Source organism: Macrobrachium nipponense, chromosome 14 (assembly GCF_015104395.2).
Source record: "Macrobrachium nipponense isolate FS-2020 chromosome 14, ASM1510439v2, whole genome shotgun sequence".
In the NCBI taxonomy this organism is placed as follows: Eukaryota; Metazoa; Arthropoda; class Malacostraca; order Decapoda; family Palaemonidae; genus Macrobrachium; species Macrobrachium nipponense.
The window spans coordinates 21,273,813-21,296,662 of NC_087207.1; the positions used below are offsets into that span (position 1 = coordinate 21,273,813).

The 22,850-nt window shown below is 34.4% G+C and overlaps 1 protein-coding gene and 1 long non-coding RNA gene across 2 annotated transcripts; both read left to right on the top strand.

The window, feature by feature from the left end:
- Nucleotides 1-1,517: 1,517 nt before the first annotated feature.
- Nucleotides 1,518-19,941, top strand: LOC135226076 (uncharacterized). The gene is made up of 5 exons (XM_064265539.1): nt 1,518-1,832; nt 16,280-16,500; nt 16,806-16,929; nt 17,110-17,238; nt 18,789-19,941. The coding sequence occupies exons 1-5, from the start codon at nt 1,700-1,702 to the stop codon at nt 18,950-18,952; spliced, it is 771 nt and encodes a 256-aa protein (XP_064121609.1). The 5' UTR covers nt 1,518-1,699; the 3' UTR covers nt 18,953-19,941.
- Nucleotides 10,384-12,055, top strand: LOC135226075 (uncharacterized). Its single transcript, XR_010317142.1, has 4 exons — nt 10,384-10,461; nt 11,256-11,428; nt 11,543-11,587; nt 11,980-12,055. It is a non-coding gene; the product is annotated as an uncharacterized LOC135226075 (long non-coding RNA).
- Nucleotides 19,942-22,850: the final 2,909 nt, after the last annotated feature.

A 22,850-nucleotide genomic window follows, 5' to 3' on the forward strand; every position in this document is an offset into this window, starting at 1 on the left:
ATTTTCATTTTTTAATTTCTATAGCGTTATAATAAATTCGTAACCGCTGATCATTTTGATAAATAACTTGAACATAAAACGTATAATTTTAAAAGGTCGTCAAGAGGAAGCGTTTCCGCTACAATATTTTTATTTTTATTTCGTGCCCATGCCCATTGGCTTATCAACACTTTTAGACATACAGAAGCACTGTGATCATTTCAGGTATTCCCAAGTATTATATATATATATATATATATATATATATATATATATAATATCATGATATATATATATATGTATAATATATTATATATTATTAATATACATATATATATATATTGTTATACTATATATATATATAATAATATATATATATATATTTATTATACATCGCTAGTATAGCGAGACGACTCCGCGATAAGTAGAAGATTGCTTCACAATCATTCCTTACCCGTCCTGTGACAATTTAGTTGTGTTTTAATTATTTTTGCTTACTCGGGGAGTAAGCCTACAAACTACTTTGTTGTTGTCGTTGTTGTTGTTGATGTTGTTCTTGTTTGGGGGGTAAGAAAGCCCTACGGAAAAGCCTAAAAAGGTCTGAAAAAGGTATTTTGCGTAGAGTTAAAGATACAGTAATTTTTGGATAGGATATTTATGATTTATTTATTAGAATGAAAGAGTTAAAATTCAAATAATTTGCAGGAAGTTTATAATTTATTTATTAGGAGAAAAGAGTTAAAAAATAAATAATGTGCATGTTAAACAGTTTAAAACAATAGTTTCTAATAAAATATAGCGTATGTATTTTAATTTTTGTTGGCGAAACAAAGCGCTATTTGACCTTAGATTTTAGTACGCTCCCGAGTAAGGTGGCGGTCGGATCATGCCTTGTTTCTTTTGGCAATGCTGTTTAAAAGTGGTGATAAGCCACCTCGTACTGCGCATGTGCTAGAAATGGGTTTTTCCACAAGGGATGCCTGTGAATACCATCTCGCAGTCTTTGATGTGTTTTACTTATGTATTTTCTTTGTTAGTGATTTCCTGTGTCTGTCAACGCTGGATGAAGAGCGCTCGGCTGAGGCAAATAAGAATGAGATATTGTAACGGAAACTCTTCCTCTTGACTTATCAAAGGGATCGATGCTTACGAATTTATGATAACGTTACACTAATATGAAAAACAATAACAGAAATAATAATAGGATTGATGGGTATATGTTCTTATCCAGTGCTGATCATAACAGCTAAATGGATATCTGGGAATTCTGGGAATGGAAATGATTATTACCGTTCACAAATGTCTTCAGTCGATGAAAGACAAAATTAATCAACAGAAAAAAAATGAAATGAACCAAGTCATTAAAAACCCAAGCTCTGATCTGGAGAGAACAAGGAGGCGTCGGTGATCTTAGGTGACGATAAAGAGCCTGTGAAAACTAGCGATAACTCAACCACAGAGCGGAAATCCTAAAGTTTTTGGATTGACGGGAAAACTCAACCAATAGCAGCATTCCGAAAGTGGCGACGACAAGAACACACGGTAACCCACTCAAAGGCCTCAGTTTCCAACTGAACGCAACCCGCCAGTTAATTTAGTGAACGAATCATTGGCGCTCACGACTTCACCTTCAGTAGCATTTCGAGGAGAAGAAGGACCTCTCACTAGAAGAAGGACCTCTCAGGTGTGAGGAAAGACCAGGTAAACGATAGGCAAGTCAATGAGACGAATCGATAATCGAATAATATCGGATTTTGAAAAACCTTGTAGCGAGGGAATTCGACACTTCACTATGGCGAAGACCCTGGTGTTGCTTGTGGGATGCATCGCTTTCTGTTCATCTGCTCGAGCAGGTAAGTGTCCCAATTCAAATGTTCGAATAAACCTATAAAAGGTAAACTGTCTGTTGTGAGATAACTGGACTTGGTAAGTGAGTATGTGTTTTTTAAGAGAACGACGTCTGCAAATTTAAAACTCAGGAAGAAAATCATTTTATTCTCTAGGTCAAAATAAATTTTCAAAGAGAGAGAGAGAGAGAGAGAGAGAGAGAGAGAGAGAGAGAGAGAGAGAGAGAGAGAGAGAGATGGGTTTGGTGGGTGGGGTTTACGTAAAGAAGAAAAAAATTCCCTTTTGATTGAAATGTAAATTAATCAAAAGCGAATTTTTTGTCCTTTAAGTAAACCACACCCATCAAACCCATCTCTCTCTCTCTCTCTCTCTCTCTCTCTCTCTCTCTCTCTCTCTCTCTCTCTCTTTGAATATTTATTTTGACCTAGAGAATAAAATGATTTTCTTCCTGAGTTTTAAATTTGTAGATGTCGTTTTCTTGATTAATTCACATTTCCTAAGCGTATGGAATTTTTAATTTTTTAGTGGCATATCAATATCTATAAGCAGCAGTAACTACCGGGACAATTTCTGTTCTTCCTGTACTCTCCAAACTTGTAGAAAAAGTTAATTTTAAGTCACTATACAAATATATGGAATCTAAAGGATTGTTAGCTGGCAGTAAATATGCTTATAAAAAGCAGTCAAGTACAGTAAGTTCCAGAAGTGAAGCAACAAATCTCAGAATTGATCGTACTTCTTTAGAAATTCGTGGGGTTGCCACTTAGTATATGTTACTCCAATTATTGTCCTCCTATTTATCTGATAATACGTATCAGTGACTAACTGTATAAGCGCAGAAATTATTTCCCCAGTAAATGATCAATATTTGTTCAATAATTGTTTATTAAAAGAAAAAGAAATTCCCCAAAGAAACGTCTGCGGCTCTCAATGTGTGATATCGAGTGTCCACATTGAGTGGCAGCAGGAACAAAGTGCATAAGCATTGGCCTAATTTATAAATTAACTTTTTACTTTCATTGCGTTATATCGAAAGTTATTATGATTTCTTTTGATAAAGAACAGAGAAGCTTAGCATCTCATTAAATGAAATACAAATAAGACGCAAGTTGGTGTAAAAAAAAACCGAAATCCCATTTATATGTACGTTAAGCATTGGTTGCATGGTTAGGCATATTTCAAGAATCAAGGAAATATATTTTCCAGCTTGTTAGTTAATAATTTCATCGAATTTCTCAACTGTGCAAATTTTTGCATGTGGAATTGCGTTCAGGGTCGCACCAAACAAGTATTTTCGTAGGTTTCCACCTTTTTTTTTTCAGTGCATAAGTGAGACTATTCTTGTCCATACGATCCGGAGTGTAAATATGCTTGGCGAGCATTATTTTAATTCGGGTATATCCTGTTATGCTCTCTCCTCTCTCTCTCTCTCTCTCTCTCTCTCTCTCTCTCTCTCTCTCTCTCTAAGGAGCTTTTTATCTAGTCAGGAATAACCAGAGGTCTGCTTTAAGAATCAAGCACTAGGCCTATTGGTTCGGGTGCTTCTTATATATATATATATATATATATATATATATATATATATATATATATATATATATATATATATATATTTATATATATATATATGACTGGTAAAAATGTTCTGTAACAACAGAATTCCATCTATTAAAAGGAGACCATAAAAACACCAAAATATAGAGAGAAAAGTACTATTTTTCAGAGACTGCTGTCTCCCTCTTCAGGTAGATGAATGAGAAAAGTGTACAGAAAAGGTGGTATTTATACCAAGAGGTCCATCCACAGGCAAGCCAATTTAGGTCACCCCCGCTGATAATCTTCCTTTAATCTTTTTAAGTGTTGGTTGAATGAAAACCTTGTCAATCGTATCTGAAATCCATGCTCCTTTTGAGATGTTCAGCCAAGACTCTGACCTCGTCATGGCCAGCTTTGACGTTGAATCGCTTTTTACAAATGTTCCCGTTGATGAAACCATTGACTTTATACTAGAAACCATTTTTGTTAATGACGATGATGTTTTCCAAGGTTTTAGCAAAATGGACTTTAAGAAGCTTTAAGAATTGGCTGTGCGGGACACAGCCTTCGTTTTTAACGATAAAGTTTATGTTCAGGTAGACGGCGTCGGCATGGGCAACCCATTGAGCTGCACCTTTGCAGATATTTTTATGTTCAACTTTGAACAGCAACTACTGGACAATTGTCCTGCCTCTTTTAAGCCGCTATTTTACCGTAGATATGTGGACGACACATTCCTACTTTTTTAGGGACCATCATTCATTGCGACCTTTTCTTGGAATATGCAAAACGCATCACACACTAATATAAAATTTACATTTGAGAAAGAGAATAATAATAGATTGCATTTTCTCGATACCTTGGTCATACGAGAGAATGATGGTTTCAGAACGGGAATTTTTCGTAAGGCCACATTTACAGTTTTGGGGCAAAATTTTTATAGTTCCTGTTCTCTTAATTTTAAGCTTAATTCATTATCAACCCTAATTCTCAGAGCTATAGCCTTGACTTCAAACTGGAGCTTGTTTCATGCTGAAATTAATTTCTTGCAGGAATTCTTTAGGACCAATTGTTACCCAACTGCCCTGTTCTCTAGTTATGTCAAAAAGGCTCTCCAGAAAATCTTCCAGCCACCAGTTCCAATACATCTACCTTCTAAATTAAAATATTATGTTAGCTTTCCATACACTTATGATACCTCATTTATACCGCATTTGAGGAAGATAATGAACAAACATTTCCCAGCAGTTGATGTGAAATTCATCATAAGGAATCCAAAAACCATAGACGGATTCTTTCGACACAAAGAAAAATTGCCTACTTTGATGCGGTCTGGCCTAGTTTACTTGTATATTTGCTGTTTGTGGGAAGCACCTGCCGACTGCTCAAAGTACGATGTGACTCACACATAGGTATTAGTTACCGCACAGGGATGAAGCTTTCTAGTCCAGAGCTTTCAAATATAAGAAACCATGCACAAATATGCAAATGCAGAATCAATTACTATGATTTTAAGATAATTTTATCCTGCCCTAATGAAAACCAATTCCCTATACTCGAATCCTTGGCCATTAAGCACCTCGTTCCAACATTGAATAACAACACTACAGCAGTTCCATTATACATTGCTTAGACCGCCCACTCTTATCTTCTTTCTTTGGTTATCTCGACTCCTTCTCGTTCTGGCAGGCCTTTCAGCAACCGAACCTCGGGTTGTAAGGTTTGTTTTATATATTTTATTTTTTTTAATTTTTTAATAATTTTCACTTAGTGTTTTATACATTGTGTGTTTTTAGTTATTTGATTATTATTTTAAATTTTTTTATATACGTATATTCAATTTTTTTTCTCGTGCTTATTCGTATGTAACAATTTATGTTAATTTTGCTAACAAGTTTGTAATTTGTGTATTTTTGTTTTTTATGGCCTTTAAAATGAGACCATAGTCTTGAAACGTTGGCAATAATAAAGCAACCCAATGCATTGAGCTGTTTTGCCTTTTCACCTGCTACATGATGGGGACTAGCCTCGACCTCTTATTAGATGATCTTATATATATAGTATGATTATATATATATATATATGATATATATATATATATATATATATATATATATATATATATCTATATATATATATATATAATATAATATATTTAATAAATATAATATATTATTATCTATATATATATATATATATATATATATATATATATATACATATATATATATATATATATATATATATATATATATATATATATATATATATATATATATATCCTATCCCCAAAAAACTCATAAATTTCTGTTATACAATAATGCTTGACTGGATTGAACTGATTACTGGTTGTCCGTGGAAATGTGAATTTAAGTGATATCACTCTCTTATGATACGCCTACTTACGTAAATTCAGTCTTAAATTTCACGGTTGGCATATGATTCGAAGATTTGAGTAAGTTGAAGTAAAAAGGTGGCGTTGTATTGTGGGTAGAGGTAGAGGTTGAGGTAGAGGTAGAGATAGAGGGGGGTTAGGGGTGGTTGGGGTCTGTCGTCTCCTTACTTGACCAGGTGGTATTATTACGGGTGTTCTGGTTGCTTGCGACCGTCTTCCTTATTTTTTTGTATAGCGAGTCTGTTTCCCAGGTGCAAGGACAGGTCCTGGTGTCGGTCCTGAAGGTTCTGTCTTTGCCTAAATAACAGACAGCGGCCCTGTATTGTAAGCCTTGCAATGCTCGGAACTAGGCCTAGTCACCTGAAGGTAGCAGCAGCAGTTAGAGCCTTTCTCGAAGATGGTGTTTTATGCTCGGTCCTAGAAGCTAGAATCAGAACTACCAACCACACTCAACTTCTCTATTGAATCTAGGTGCATTCATGGCTGATTATGTTAAATATCGCGGAGATTTTCCCTTTACATTCTATTGATACTTACATGGTTTTATGCATCTTCGCTAAAATAATTGATAATACACTATGATATTAAATATTTGTTTCCACATTGCTCGAAATATACATTGGTTATATTGGTCATCCTGTGTTGAACGAGAATTTCAAATTGTTTCGTTTCTATAGTTTGAAGTAATTACTATACTTTAAAATAATTACTATTACCGTAATTTTTTCTCATGATAGTTATAAATATCATAGATTTGATATTTGTGCATCCATATGTTAGCTTTGATTTTTCCTTTTGCTTTGATAGAGCTTTCAGTGTAGAAAAAAAAATTCAGCTATGAATTGTAGTTGCCAGTTAGTGAATTTCGAACGAAATCCTCTGAAATTTGTCGTTTCAGTTTTGGAACTTACTGTACTTCCAATCAAAGACAATACACGAAAGATGGGAAGCTCAAGCCACAGCTGCATCGGCCGACATTACAATTAGTACCTGGCATGAAATGAAGATGGCGGTAGCATTGCACCTGCCTACATCGTCTGTTTGTTTACTTTTTTCACAAAGCGGGGCATTCAATTTCAATCATGAGTGGGCGTAGCCATCATCACCCGTGTGTGGTTTGCAATAGGACGAAAAATGATTTCCCCATCTGATTTTTCATGCTTTTCCTCAGAATAAAGAAAGGTAATAAAGTCATTACATCTGCTACAAAGTACGTGATGACTTTTAGAGAAAATGAAGAAATAAAATAGACCAAAGCAAAATTGAATGTCTGTGCAGTGTGATTCCGAAATAAATATTGGAAAATATTTACAATACGGTGGACGCCTCTAAGCGGAAAGAAAATATATTTATATGTGATTTTCGACTAGAAAAAAATAAAAAATATTCTTGCCGTTTGAAACCCCAACAACCAACCTAACCTTCCTGGTAGTGTACATCAGTAGCCTAATCATGTCAACAGTAAACCTAACCATATCAGCAGTACCATAACCCTGCCAACAGTTACCTAACCATGTCAACAGTAATTTGCAATGGAAATGAAGCTATCTTGCAAAACATATCAAAATCAACTAGAAAAACCATATTTTCTTGTCATTTACAGGCGTCAATTGTATTTCAAATAAATACCTTAAAGTTATATTTGCATATCTTGAAAATCTCTAGAAATATGAAATAAACAAACCAATTCCTTTCACTGTCATACAATTCGTGAATATTGGGTCTCCATGCCTTTTCCAGATAGGCTACTCACAGCAACTTTGATATACTGTATATATACTGTACTTTATGTTATATTCTCAGCAGCCTACCCTTGGTTGTAGTTATAAATGTTTACCTTATTTTTCATTAATAAGCAACTATTTAGCAAACCAAAGTTGTTTTATCAGGAAGGATGGATCTTGTGGGAGCATTCATATGGGAGAGCATAAGTAGGTTAGTTAAGTTAGAGTGTTTTACTTTAATTTCAAGTTCACTAACCTTTTAATCTATGATTGAATTTTCCTATATGTATGGATAAAAGCATTCAAAATAAAAAAAAATACATGCAAACCAGCATATCTGCTCCCACAAGATCCATTCTTACCGTTTCATCTATGTTTCTGCATTATATGCTCATAATTGTTCAATTTTTAAAATGAAATCTTGTAATTGGTACCAACACCCCACATAGTATTCCAAAATAAATTTACCATTGGCAGCAAAATGTACGCAGTAATACAGTAGTAATAAATGGCAAAGCAAGTTGAGAAAACCTATGGTATTTGCTTGTACTGTACATGGTGCAAAAAGAAACATGGTTCAAGTCAATTAGAATAATTGTTTCAAATTTTTTTAGGAATGTGCATGCTTCTTGCAGAAATGGCATTTTACTAGAAAATACCAGGCAGAAGTGTTGGTTACATTACCTTCATAAAAGGGTGCCAATTGAATATGCATTTTTGAGAACTCCCACAATTGGGGTATGAGATTTTAATAAATTGTTATAAATAGGTTCTGACTTGACCAAGAGCTTAATAAATAATCATAAATATAACAATAAAACTGTATTCATTCCTCTAGGTTCTTAGATTTGTCTGACACATATGTATTGTTTTAAGTACAGTATATATATTTTTGGAATAAGTACCTAAATATCAGATATATAATTATTAAGAAATACCGTATATTGTAACTTCCCTTAGACATGGATTTCAATTTCCTGACTTTGACATTAACAAAATGTACCGTATGTATTTATTCAGTTTTCATTGATTTAAAATGAAAGATTACTTATGCATGTACTGTATTTATTTTGTTTTTGCATTCCTATGTTTTTTCCTGTTGCATGATAGCATCCTTTCAATATATTATGTTTATCAACTTCATTATACTGTACTGTATTATTTCTTTACGTTTTGTATTTTTTTACTTAATTTGATATACAGTATTGGCATGCTTACATTTTTTATTTCTAACCATGACAGTTTTTTGTTGATGATATCCTTTTTTTTTTGAGCATGTTACGCTTTTTTTGTAGTTTTGAAATCTAATTATTTTGGTTGAATGATTTATCTGTGGTTTGTTTCCTATTTGATTTGTGATTTCAATTCTTATTTGCTTTTTATGAAAATTAAGTTAACCCTAGATTTTTACTTATACAGTATTCTGTAAAATACAGCATTGCATTTGTTATAAAAGGGTACCTTACTTTTACTACTTTGTTGTTGTACTTTTCTTAGTTTTATATTACTTAACTTTTGCCTAACCAGCATGTAAGTTAAGTCTGCTTTTTCATTTTGATTTCATATTATTGGTTTTGATTATCCCATGCTTTGTTTGCTATTTAAATTCTGATATATGCATGTTTTGTTTGCATGACTTGTATGACTATGCATGCAAATGAAGCATGTGCCATTTCTTTCACTTTGTTTATGTTCTTTGCAAGAACATTTGTACAGTCGCTTAGGTATGCACAGTTATACAATCATAAGCAACAAGCAAAAAAAGGAAAATAATTACTGTATACTATATTGGTGAAATAAGATAATATGAGAATAAGTTTGTTTCATTCTAACTGCCCTCTCAATTTTGGATAAAGATACTGAGCAATTAATGTTAACTGCCCTCTCAATTTTAGATAAAGATACTTAACAATTAATGTTACATTAACTGAAGTATTTTATTTAATGATTCAGAAATGCCTAATATATAAGTCATAAGCTATGATAAAGCCCTATAATCATGTTAACAAGCAATATTAATCGATTTAGTATTCAATAATTTATAGAGAGAAGTTTATTGCAGCATAAGAATAAATTTTAACATTTAAAAAAGCCGCGCTACGCCACAGCCGAGTTTTAGTTAAGGGCATGATCAATAGATGGCGCGCATTCTGACGGGTTGGATGATGTTTTTTTTTAATGGTATTAATAGTCAGTTTCCCATCTTTCGTGTATTGTCTTTGCTTCCAATGCTTTTGTACATTTGACTTGGCTATTTGCAAGAGAACCTTGATAAATCGTGACTTGGAGCGGACTAGTGAATGGTGTACAAGTCGGTGGGGTATGAAGCTACTGATTGGTAGATCTCGTACAGATTTTCTTTCCACCCCTACCACCCTCCCTTTCAAGTGGATGGGACCAAAGACTATATACTGAAGGAAGATAGGAAGGCTCAAAATAGGAATGTTAATATACTAGTTGCCAACCCCAAAGTGAACACAATAGTTTGACCGCTCAGTGTTCAGATGGCGTTGTAGGTATATCGCAGGTCGTCTGTTTGTTTATATTTAAAATTTGACAGTTGACACAAACGAAATCGTGGCGCCAACAGTGAATAAGTCACACAAATGTGTTGTTTGCAATAAACGAGAGAAACGATCCTCAATAAGTGTTTCACAGGTACCCTAATGAGTAAAGAAACGGTCATTACTTACAGCATAATACATTAAATATGTGCTACTAATCAGTAATCCCCATGATATTGGCTATAATATTAAGGCAAGGCATCCGCAGTACATTTTTTTTTTGTTTCAAACTTTTTTTTTTTTTTTTTTTTTTTTTTTTTTTTTTTTTTTTTTTTTTTTTTTTTTTTTTTTTAAGTTTACTGAGTAACTTTATGACTTCATCACACTCAAACCAGCAACCAAGCAGTGCTGTGCCAATTCAGGAGTGTTAAGAGAATGAAAAAAAGTGCTGGTTTAGAGAGTAAAAGTGTTCAAGGTATGTCAATGAAAGTATAGCCTACAAGGTTAGAAAGGTTAGAAAAAACTTCCAAATTCTTAGCCTAACCGAAACTGATTAGTATCACAGCAAACATGCCGATAGATGTCCAAAGGTTAGACAGATTTAGTATCGGGATGATCCAAAATCAGTGGTAAAAGATCGAAAAAGTGGAGAAGCAGCTTCCAAATTTATTTAGAAGCACTAGGGAAAATGGGTAAAAAGCAGCAGAAAAAACCATTGTTACTTCATACTGCAGGTTTAGAAGTTCAGGAATTTTACAGAAGACAATTGAAGGGCTCACAAATCCATTTGCTCCTCAAGCAAATATGTACTTTGAATGTTATTAGCTCATCGAAGCCTCGCAGGAATCAGGTGAGACAGTAGATCATTTGTGACTAGGTTAAGGAAATTAGCTTCAACTTGTGAATTTGGAGATCTAGACCAGAGGTTAATAGAGCAAATTATAGTAAAGACTAACTCACAAGAGCTTAGGAAGACATTGCTACAAGAAAAGTAGCTAACCTTGCAGAAAGTTCTAGAAATAGCAAGAGCGCATATTTCCCAAGTCTAAATGAGTAGCTGAGTCACAGCCAAGAAAATACGTTTGGCTGTAACTCCGAAAATAGCCATAGGATTTTTTCAAAAATAATCTCAATGTGATTCCCACAAAAAGTTACCTTACATTGTCCAACGTAACCTTACCTAAACCTAACCTAACTATAGAATAGTAGAATGATTTTTTGTATGCTGGTGAAATAGGATGGCATAACATATAGTATTATATCACCTAGATGCTTGATATGGAGGAACCTCATCCAAATTCAGGAGTTGAGGCAAAAAACCTCACGACAACTAAATTGAAGGTAGTATTGTGTGTGCAGCAGGCATTTCTCCACCAAAAAATAACTTCATCCAGCTTCTGACAAACACTGCCACAATGCCTGCCCAGATCAACATGTGGAAGGTACGTGTTATCTATTTTATTTATGTGTTTAGTCATTATAATATTATCAACTGATTTTTTATCAGTGAGACATATTTTTCTACATAAAAAGCCTGCATCTATTGCACATTACAGGTTCTACTAGCTGCACCAGATCAGATGTTGACCTTATAAAGATAAGTGAGTTATTGAAAAATGCTGATTTAATTGGTAGCCATATGAAAAGCTTAGATGCCTTTTTACATGTGGTATGCTGCAAAGGAAAATGAAAAGGTAAAACTCGCAAGCACTTTTGCCGTATACGTACTTTATTCTGATAGCAGAATAAAGTACACAGAAAGCACTTGCCAGTATTCTCACCTTTCATTTTCCTTCATGGCATTCTTTGTTTCATCCTATTTATATTTTTTTCCATGTGCAACTTTGGATATCTAGTTCATATATGTATGTATATTATGTCTTTAATAATTTATATAACTTGCAGTACATAATTTAGTAAAATGATTTTTGTGTATATTTTATATAAATATATTTTGTATAATGACTTATTTTGTTGAAATACATATTTTCAGATACATCAATAGATTTACACCACCAAGCAAATTACACATCAAACTAGTTGCTGACTTATCCACACGAGAATTTGCACCAACCTTGAATATGGTGTGTGTTTGATGTGCAGTTTGTATATGTTAAAATTTTCTGAAATGATAAGTGTATCACAATTATTCTAAAATAGTTAATCTTGTAGGTATCATTCCTGCTCTGGAGAATAGATCATCTGACATAAGAGCTTCATCCTTGAAACATGGTAAATGGTCTATGCTTTTGGTAGATATTCCAGTTTTGCTTTTACTAACTAGAATTCATATAGTAGGTAAAGATTGACCTTTAAGATTTTGTTATATTATGCTACACATATATTCACTTTGTCTTCAGTGAAAAAGTGTTAGACTAATTGTTGTATTATGGCTATAAAGGTTCATCTATCAACTGACCAGTGAAAATTCCAAAGAAGATTGTGAAAATATTGAATTAAGTGAAAATGTTCAATCAGATATTGGTAAGAAAATCTTGTTTAGTAGGGTTTTTTGTATGTATTTATGCCTAAAATACTATGATTTTACCATCCAAATGATAAAGTATGATATGGCATTTGTTTCATTTCATATTATTTGCATTTCCAGAATTTACTGATGGTTATCTAAAGGATACTGGCCGTGAAGTGTACAGTAATGCCACAGTAACAAGCATTATGGATAATATTAGTTGTATTGCTACAAGTGTTAGTCCTACTACAAATATTATGACTGCTTGACCTACATTTGCTATTAATACTGCTACTACTACTACCCTTCCTCCTACTGCTGCTGCTGCTTCTACTACAATTACTACTAATGATGGTGTTGATTGTAGCATTCTCAATGGAAATGATAATTTACAAAATCCTGAAATACAGTATGAGACCATAAAATTAGGGTTACACGAAGAAGGAGAACCAACATTCACAACCATAAAATAAATGTAAGATGTTACCAGAATCAGTTTTTTAACAGATCAAAACAAAATATTTTTCCCCAATAAATGGTCAGTCTGAAATACAATTAAATAAATAAATTTCAAAAATTTTATATATATATATATATATATATATATATATATATATATATATATATATATATATAACAATTTAATAGTTATTCTTATGTTTGCACTATGTATTTAATTCTTGAAGAAAACATTTTTTTAGTATTATGTTTTCTCATATTTACATTATATTAGAGCCTATTTGCATGTAATTCATCATGCAATTTTGGTTTGCTTGTATGATGTTGTTTTTTTTTTTTTTTTTTTTTTGGTTTACAATTTTTGTATGTGCACTATTATTTACCGAGTTATTTTTTCTTTATGTATAATTTATTAAAGTTCATTTGCATGTGATTTATCTTGCATTTTTGGTGGTTTGTAGCGGCCTTATTTCTATTTCCAACCCCCTTTTGATTATTTTTGCGTGTGATACAATTTAGTGAGTTATTTTGTTCCTTTGTTTGTAATATATTTAACATTTATTCGTTTATGTACTAAAGAGTATACATGAGTGCATCATGCATTTCCGTTTCAATAAAAAAAAAAAATTACAATTGTGTTTTATATACACCTAATATCTCCATTCTACAATGGCCTACAAACTGTAATTAAATGTATGCCTACACTTATGCACTTGTGGCTAAGTTTAACAAATCAAATGTATGGTATATTTTACTTTATTCGAACATGAATAGTATAGAACATTTAAAAATGGTTGTAATATACAATACTTAAAAATACACTGAGAACATAAGGAAATGTATTCTTAATCTATATATGTACCTATTTGTAAATTTGCAATTTAGTTACCTAAAATTTAAGAATATCATAAATATAAGAATAAAATATACTGACGTAGTAATTGCAAATTATGAACAAATTTGTCGCAAAATTTACAATCGAATTCCATCCTATATTCCCGTAGGCATTACCGCTCTGAATGTTTAACCGTTCGCTCAATAGATGGAGCTATTCGTTTCGCATGGGACTATCTGGCATCTTTTTTTCGCACACTCATTTGAGTGATATTAGGCTCAGCCTTCCTATCTTCCTTCAGTATATAGTCTTTGGATGGGACTCTGCTGAACGAGTCTGAAGCTTTCAACTATTCTTGGTGCAACCTTTGACCCACATCTTACTTTTGAGAAATGTGATGAAAGTGACGGCGAGTATCACACTGAAGTTTGGGATTTTACGTAAGACGTCATGTATGCTTATCGAAGTGATGAAATATTTGCAATCTGTTTTATGTCATTTGTCCTTATTGTCGACGGATGATCTCTTGTTTTTCGCTTACTCGGGGAGTAAGCATACAGACTACATTGTTGTTGTTGTTGTTGTTGTTCTTGTTGAGGGTTAGCAAAACCCTATGGAAAAGCCCTTAAAAAGTCTGAAAAAGCAGTTTCGTTTTGAGTTCAAGATACGGGAATTTTAGGATAGGTTATTTGTGATTTATTTATTAGAATGAAACTGTAGAAAATAAACAGAGTGCATGTTAAACAGTATAGAAAAATTATTTCTAATGAAATACAGCGTATTTATTTTAATTTTCGCTGGTGAAACAACGCTGTATTTGAACGTAGATTTTAGCACGGTGTAGGTCGGATCACACTTCGTTAATTTTTAATGAGTTGTATTCTAACAGAGATCTTTCACATTCACGATTGATCCTTGATCCTCGTTTCCCGCGGAGAGCGAATAAATTTACTGAACAGCAGAAGCACCAATAGGCAGTAAATGTTTTGCCTCGTGTCGAACTTCACAGTTCCAGAGGTCCTTTATTCCTCACATTGTTGGACTGTGGAACAGACAAGCAAAGATGCAATGGATTAACCTATAAAAAATGTCCCCCCCCCATAACGGGGTATTTGTCGTCAGTGCACCTCATGCAGTGCCCTGTAAGCATTACTTAAGGTTCTTTGCAGCGTGCCTTCGGCCCCTAGCTGCAACTACTTTCGTTCCTTATACTGTACCTCCTTTCATATTCTCCTTCTTCCATCTTACTTTCCTCAACCCTCTCCTAACACTTGATTCATAGTGCAACTGCTTTGAGGTTTTCCTCCTGTTACACCTTTCAAACGTTTTACTGTCAATTTCTGTTTCAGCGCTGGATGACCTGATAGGTCCCAGTGCTTGGTCTTGAGCCTAAATTCTATATTCAATTCAATTCAAAATAATGTTCCTTTCATTTTTATGATTTACTTACTTTTTCTTATATTTATTTGCTTATTTTTCCTTTTCTAGTAACTGATCTTTTCTTTATTTTCAGTTACTTCTTTCACATCAACACTAATATTCTTTGGAAGTTTTGAATTTCAAGTCAGTGGCCCCTTTGGTGGTCTTGTTCCAAATGAACAGGGTTCGTCTTCTGAATAATGATAATAGGTTGCTGTTTTGTATTTAAATGTAATATAAGCAACAATATTCATATATTACAAAAAATTGCAAGTGACATAAAGTAAATGATTAGTTTGTCAGTTACATTCTGTTGCCTGGTTAACAAGTCTGATGGTTTTTATTATCGTCCCCTGGCCACCTACCGGTCCATTGTTACCTTGGGATTTGGTTTCAATCAAAATCCTTGAAAATGTGTATAGAAAAGAAAGGGACGAGATTCAAACATGTGTGAAGAGAGTAATGCATCTTCTATAGTAGATTCACATCAACCGTGCATTTGATGTCTAGACCTGTCCCTTACGACGCTCCTGATTGGCTGTTGATAACCCAATTGCAGGACTGGAAACTCAATCTCTCTCGAGAGAGTTCACATAGGCAGAATGTACGTTCCACCTCCCGTGAGGGATTTTTTTTTGAAAGACGTATCCCTCAGGAGAGATGGAACATAGATCCTACCCATGTGAACTCTCGAGAGAGACTGAAAGTTTCCAGCCCAGGAAAGATGGAACATAGATCCTACCATGTGAACTTTAGAGAGAGACCGAGAGTTTCCAGCCCTGCGATTGGCTTATCAACAGCCAATCAGGAGCGTCGTAAGGGACTGGCCTAGGCATCAGATGCACGGTTGATGTGAATCTACCATAGCTCTTTGACCTGTGCAGGAAAATTGAAATTCTTCATCTTAATTCCCATTTGGAGCTTTAAGGTTTTCAGGTGGATTAAATCCCCCCAAAAAATGTATGGAAATAAGAGAAATTATGCTATTATTGTATAGCTGCTAATATGAACAGCAGATTTCAATTTAATAATATAATACATATTAATATTGTAACAGCATCACACTTCTTTTTTGGTATTCCAAATCTTCCATACTTTTTGGTTTTCTAGAATACGAATTCCGGACTTCTGAGGGTAATGAAACGGTTGCCTTCAGACTACAAAACGGAAGTACTATTATACTAGCATTTTGGACCAGTGACACAAATCCCTCATTCACCATTGAAGTGGAAAAGGCCTCAGTTTGGAAAGATGATTGGCCATACCAAGACAAGAACTCTCCAATCGAACCAAAGATGTGGCATTTATTTTGGATTTCTTTAGTGAATTCGGTAAGCATCAAGGTCATTGTTCAAATAGCAAATTATTTTCTCCCTCTTGGATTGTCTTTTTTCGTTATTATCTCTGATTAACAAGCTGAAACCTATAGACAGTGACAATGAGACAACTTAGATTTAGTATGTTGAAGAGGCTATCAAAGTCCTTTTATATCGGTAATTTGTTCTTGCATATCAAAACCTGAAATAAAACCTGTCATTAGATGCTGAACTCAAAAGGGTACTGAAGTTCTCAAGCTAATCATATTTGAGACCGAAAAGTAAATTTAAGTGAAATATGTTTTTTTTTTCTTTTTAAGATGGTGCGCTTAAGTCTACCATTGAAGGATGTTGAAATAGACCCGATGGTAAAAAACGTGACCATAATCATCAGGAGCTCGAAAAGGATCCATTGGCAACACTGCCCCGACATTCACAGCTGTTGTGAGTTTGTATTTTCATGAACTCCTGGACTACCATATCGTATAGAAATGCGATATATATTTACGCTGCAAAGTCTTGAAAATGTACATGCACCTATTGAGCATCATACAATGTTATTATAGCAATATACATGAAATCTGTTTTTGTCCTCTGCCAACTCAACACAAAACTTTATTGCAGATCTTCCCATGGCAGAAGGATGCACAGAGTTAGCATTAGCAATCTCAGTGCCCATCTGTTGTGTCTGTGTGACGGTAGTGATAACACTGGCGGTTTACTTCACCCAGGGCAAAAAGTCACCTGTGAATGGTGAGTAGACTTAGGGCAAAGCCGAGGAAATTACCCATTTGTCTTTTCCCTTGCCAGACCCAAAATCGCACATAATACCCTCACCGACATGAACTCACATTCAACACTGATGATTGTTTACTTACTTCAAACTCTCGAGCGGCACTTGCAATATTTCTACAGCTGTCACTTCTATTACCTCGACATTCACTATTGCCACACGACTGCTCCTGCACAGCACTAACTTGAGTTCCAGAGTTCCCAGGAGGCTGGCTAACAAGACCACATTCTTGATTTTGCATCAGGAACTTGTTTCCAGAACCCTAACACCTCATGGCTTCTTCTGTGGGTGATGCCTTGACCTCCATTCATGTCCTGTTTCCAGAACCCTGACACCTCATGGCTTCTTCTTCGGGTGATGTCTTGACCAACCTTCATTCATGGATTGTTTCCTTTCAAGACACTCTCCTCTTATGCTCTGGTTTAAGCAATGAATACAATTATCTTATCCCAGTCTTCATTCATTCACAGTATTTCATCTTGCAATAATGTTAAGGGGAAATGAAGCAGATAATTTTTTGTTCTTTTTACCGAAATGAAACCCGTTATCCAACACATTACATTTATTTCCTGATCATCATAAACTTACATCAAGCACATTTTGTCTCCTCCATTTTTCTCTATTCCGTTTACCTAGTCCAAATTTTGTTCTTTTTATAGATATCAGAGTCTCTGCCTCACTGCCGAACTTTTCCACCTTTGCCTCTGCTTTGCCTCTGCCCTGTAAACAGATTTCCTCTACACAAAGGCAGCTGTCGTACTTTGAGAAAACCCAGTAGGATAACAACAAAGCTTGAGCCTTCACTATCCATGACGGACTATTTTTCATGCAGCCTAAATGCAGTGCCATCGTGCGTTAGATTTGTCTAGTCTCTCCTGCTGAAACTCCTTTTGATTCTTTCATGTCTGTCAGAAACTGATACCTCCCATACTCTGAAGGAATGGGATCTCTTGACTTGCAAAAAACACTGGATTTCCAGATCTGATCGATTACAGATGAAAAAGGTTCTGTGGCTGTGGAAGAAGAGTTCTCAGCAACTTCCTGCAGTTTCGTTGTCCTTCCATCTTTAATCTAAACTTAGCAGTTGTAGTGCATCACATCCGCCCACTCTGATCGTCTCTTCTTATCCTGAACATTCCCTGCTGTTCTCTGCACTTAAGAGCTTTAGGTTCCCTGTATCTCTCGCTTTCATTTTATGGAGACCTATTGGCGGAAACAAAATGATATTCCATGACTTGCTTGTCCAGTAATTGTATAGTAATTATGACATAACTCCATCGTTTGGGAGTTGAATAAATGGTCATTCAAATACATTGTCCTTAGTTACTGGAGGTTGGAAAAATGAGATATTGTTCTTTATTCACAAGCCGAGCAAACGGTAAATTGTCTTTCCAAGTTGTCCATGGCACCGAGTACAACACAATTTTCAACTAATCTGCTGACCATCTGGATGGCATGAAGTTACTGTAGTTGGAGGCTGTGGAATGTAATGCTGTGTCTTTCATTTCAGACAGTGGTCAAAATAACAAAGAAGAGGAACCCTTCTATGAGGATGTCGCTCTGCCTTCCATACAAAAAGGCAACACTGAGACCATCAACCCCCTCTATGTATCTGTGAGTCACGGAGTATGGTCAGGCAATATGGTCACAGAAGATGGTCACAGAAGATGGTGAGGCAATGTGGTCACAGAAGATGGTGAGGCAATATGGTCACAGAATAAGGCGAGGCAACGTGGTCACGGAATATGGTGATGCTATATGATCACAGAATATGGTGAGCCAATATGGGGCTAATGTTTTGTTATTGGAGATTATATTTCAGTAGCTCCCCAAGAAAAGGCTTGTCTTCACTTTGCAGTGCAGACATTGTTATTCATTCCATGTAAGATCTGAGGAATGTGGATCATATTGCTACAGGAGTTTAAACTTACTTAGATAAAGCAAGCAATGAACATATACTAAGAAGAAATGCTGGATACTTGACCAGTAATAATAATAAAAAAAACTTACATAGAATTTTAGGACATAAGCAAATTTTCAGTAACAGACTTCTCAGGATATTTTGGCCCATATGAACACCAGTGAACAACTGATGCGTTTGTGGACAAATGAGTCAACTGTTCCTGTATATGAAAGTGTCTGAGAATCAACACTCGGATAACAGTGAGTGAAACAGGAAAATCCGAGGATTCAAGAGAAAAAAGGTTTACTATAATATGAGCAATTCGAGGTAGAGTTACCATTAATTCAAAGATCAAGATCAACATGAGATTTTCTAAGTCTATCGCCCCTGATTCCTTGTTTGAAAAGACAATTTGACCTAATCTTTAAAAGTCATAATGTTATAGTTCCTTCCTAGCTTTTTCATGGTTCAAAGCTTAATTATTTTACCGTGTAAGTCGTAATGGGACATATTTGTTTATGAACACAGCTTTTAACTGCTTGATACATAGTGTATTGCATTCTGATTTCCACAACTTGACGTTTTGTGAATTCAAGCCTTAATTTATAGTGTTAAGCTGATGTTTGTTGATTGCTATTTCATGTTTTGATATGCCTATTTTTTATTTATATCACCGGTGGATTAGGTAGACTTTTAGCCATCACGGGCATTTGCTTGCATGAACAGCTCTTAGTTCAGTCTCAAATTTCTTCAGGTCTACCATTTCATGTGCAAAGAAATTTTGAAATAAATGATGCTCTTATCGTCTGTTTTACTTGTCATCTATTGCATGAAAAGGGTTTCGTCCTTCCTCCATATCTTTAGTTACTCACTTGTATCATGAAGCTCATTACTTTGAAGCTATTATGCTCGTAAAAATTTTCAATGTTTACGCATTAATGGGTCTGGAAATGATTTATTTCCAGGACATGGAATATATATATATATATATATATATATATATATATATATATATATATATATATATATATATAATATATATATATATATGTAATGGGATATTTCCCCATTATTTATTTGGTAAACGTGTAGCTCGAGCGTCAAGGCAAACTAATTACACACAGCCCCCCCCCCACCCCCCCCCCCCCCCCCCCCCCCCCTCTCTCTCTCTCTCTCTCTCTCTCTCTCTCTCTCTCTCTCTCTCTCTCTCTCTCTCTCTCTCTCTCTCTCGGGCAACTCATCTCTCTCTCTCTCCGACATCTCTTCTTTCGCCGCTTTCTCTCCATTCTAACAGGTAATCAAAATGAGAGAGTTGCATCATAAGAAAATACATTTATTAACAATGAACAAATAATGAATTAATCAAGTGTTACAGACTAACTCAATTCAATTAAAACCCCAACAGTAAAATGTCTGAACAGTTATAGTCACCAAAAAGTCTATATCCATCGGGACTCCCTTTCGGTCCCCCCATTGCCAGAACCGTCTGTTTCAAAGACACGAGAAACACACTCGTTAGCACACATAAGTTTAAAGACTAAGTTAATAAATATATATATATAGCTTAATGATAAATAACAGTGCCAAGACCAGGAAGAACATTCTTTATTATATAAGCTTTCGAGGTTTAAAACCTCATCTTCAGGCCATAAGGGAACACAGTTTAGCCCAGGACCATCCTTTCACTCACCTAGATTTTAGAGTACTGTCTTTTTGCTCAAATAGACTGGACCTTTTAATTTCAGAGTCGCTGTTTATTAAGAAAATGAAACCGGAATTGAACAACAACTCGTCCGGTATTCAACTAGCTATCATATAGTTTCATAGTAGGTACACAAAGTGGTTCGTTAGCCATTTTATTTTTTAGTGTGGTTAGTTTGTTTACCTTTCATATTATTTTTATTTCTTTTTTTGTATGTTTTGCGTTTTGTTTGAGCTTTTTCGTAATTTTTTATTTTTAGTTTGCATGTGACGTTCGTTTTATTTTATGTTTTTACTAAAGCTTTTAATAAGACAATTCATTTTAATGTAATTTTTAGTGATTTCTCATCCTTGTCATTTTTTCAGCCTGAAGATGAGGTTTTAAACCTCGAAAGCTCGTATAATAAAGAATGTTCTTCTTGTTCTTGGCAATGTTATTTATCATTAAGCTAAGATTTCCAAGTAGCCGCCCAATTACGTGACTATTTTGAGACGCTATGGCCGCTCAACGCTACAGTTGGTTAGACGGACTGAGAAGGTACGCTATAGATATAAGAAGATTGAGGAGGACATACAATTTCTGAACACTTGCAAGGATTTCCGTGTTATTCCCAATTTCATTAAATTTAATTGGTTTATTCCAGAGAGTTTTCGTAACACGAGTACATATCTCTCATGGCAGTATATTAGACTTTGAGGTTAAAGCGCAAAAACGTAAGAAAGAGGTAATTTTTACGGAAGTGTCTTCATTAAATAGGGATTTAAAGAATAATCTTTCTTTTCTGGACTACAATTGCTTGTCTTCTATTTTGGATTCCAATGTTGATAAGAAATTGACAGATGTTAGGCTTACACAGCAGCAAAGTTGAGAAATCTTGGGGGTTTGACGTTAGTAGTAAAATAGATAGAATAGTAAAGTAATTTTTAATCTTCTCTAACAGAAATTTAACAAAAGAGGAAAAGGATGTTCTTTCTCTTGTTTTTGAGTTTGCCTTGACTCCCACGAAATTGAATTTCTTGAAGTACTTTTTAAGTTTTGAAAAACTGTGTTCAACTTCAAGAAACTGTGACATTTGTGGTAGTGAAACCCTTATTTCATTTTTTAACAAAATTTCTGTAATTGCAAATAAGACCTTTCAAAATTTTAATCGTAGAAAGGAGGGTGATAATCAGTTAAATAAAGACAGAATCAATATTTTACGTAATCTTAAGAACGATGATAGTATTCTTATTACAAAGCCAGATAAAAGTAGGGGTGTTGTACTGATGAATAGCTCTGATTACTTAGATAAAATGAATGAAATACTCACTGGCAATACAAAATTTAGGATGTTAAATGTAGATATTGCGAGTCACATTTTGAAATTAGAAGACAAATTAAATAGGATGTTAAGAAGTTTTGAGAGATAAGATGGGGAAGTACCTATAGCAATTTATTTGCTTCAGGGTCAAAGCCCGGTTACATGTATGGTCTACCTAAGGTTTCATAAATAGGAAACCCATTGATCCCACCCTTATATCCTCAATTGGCACTTTTAGCTATTACTTGTCAAAGTTTCTGGTTCCAGTTTTAAAACCTCTAACTTTTAGTGAGTTTAATGTCCCAAATTCTTCCAAGTTTGTCAAAGAATTGTGTTCTTTCTATTTTAACCAAGATGTTGTAATGGCTAGTTTTGATGTAACCTCTCTTTTAACAAATATCCCATTAAAAGAAACAACTGACATTATTCTTAATAATATATGTAAAAAACCACATAACTTTTGGACTTAGTAAAGTAGATTTGAGAAAATTATTACAATTGGCTACAACTGATGGCATTTTTACTTTTGATGGTAAATTAAATAATCAAATAGATGGAGTTGCTATGGGAAATTCCCTTGGACCTGTATATGCAGATTGTTTCATGGGTTATTGTGAAAAGATTCGGATGTCTGGATGCCCTGTTGCTTTCAAACCCTTGTATTATC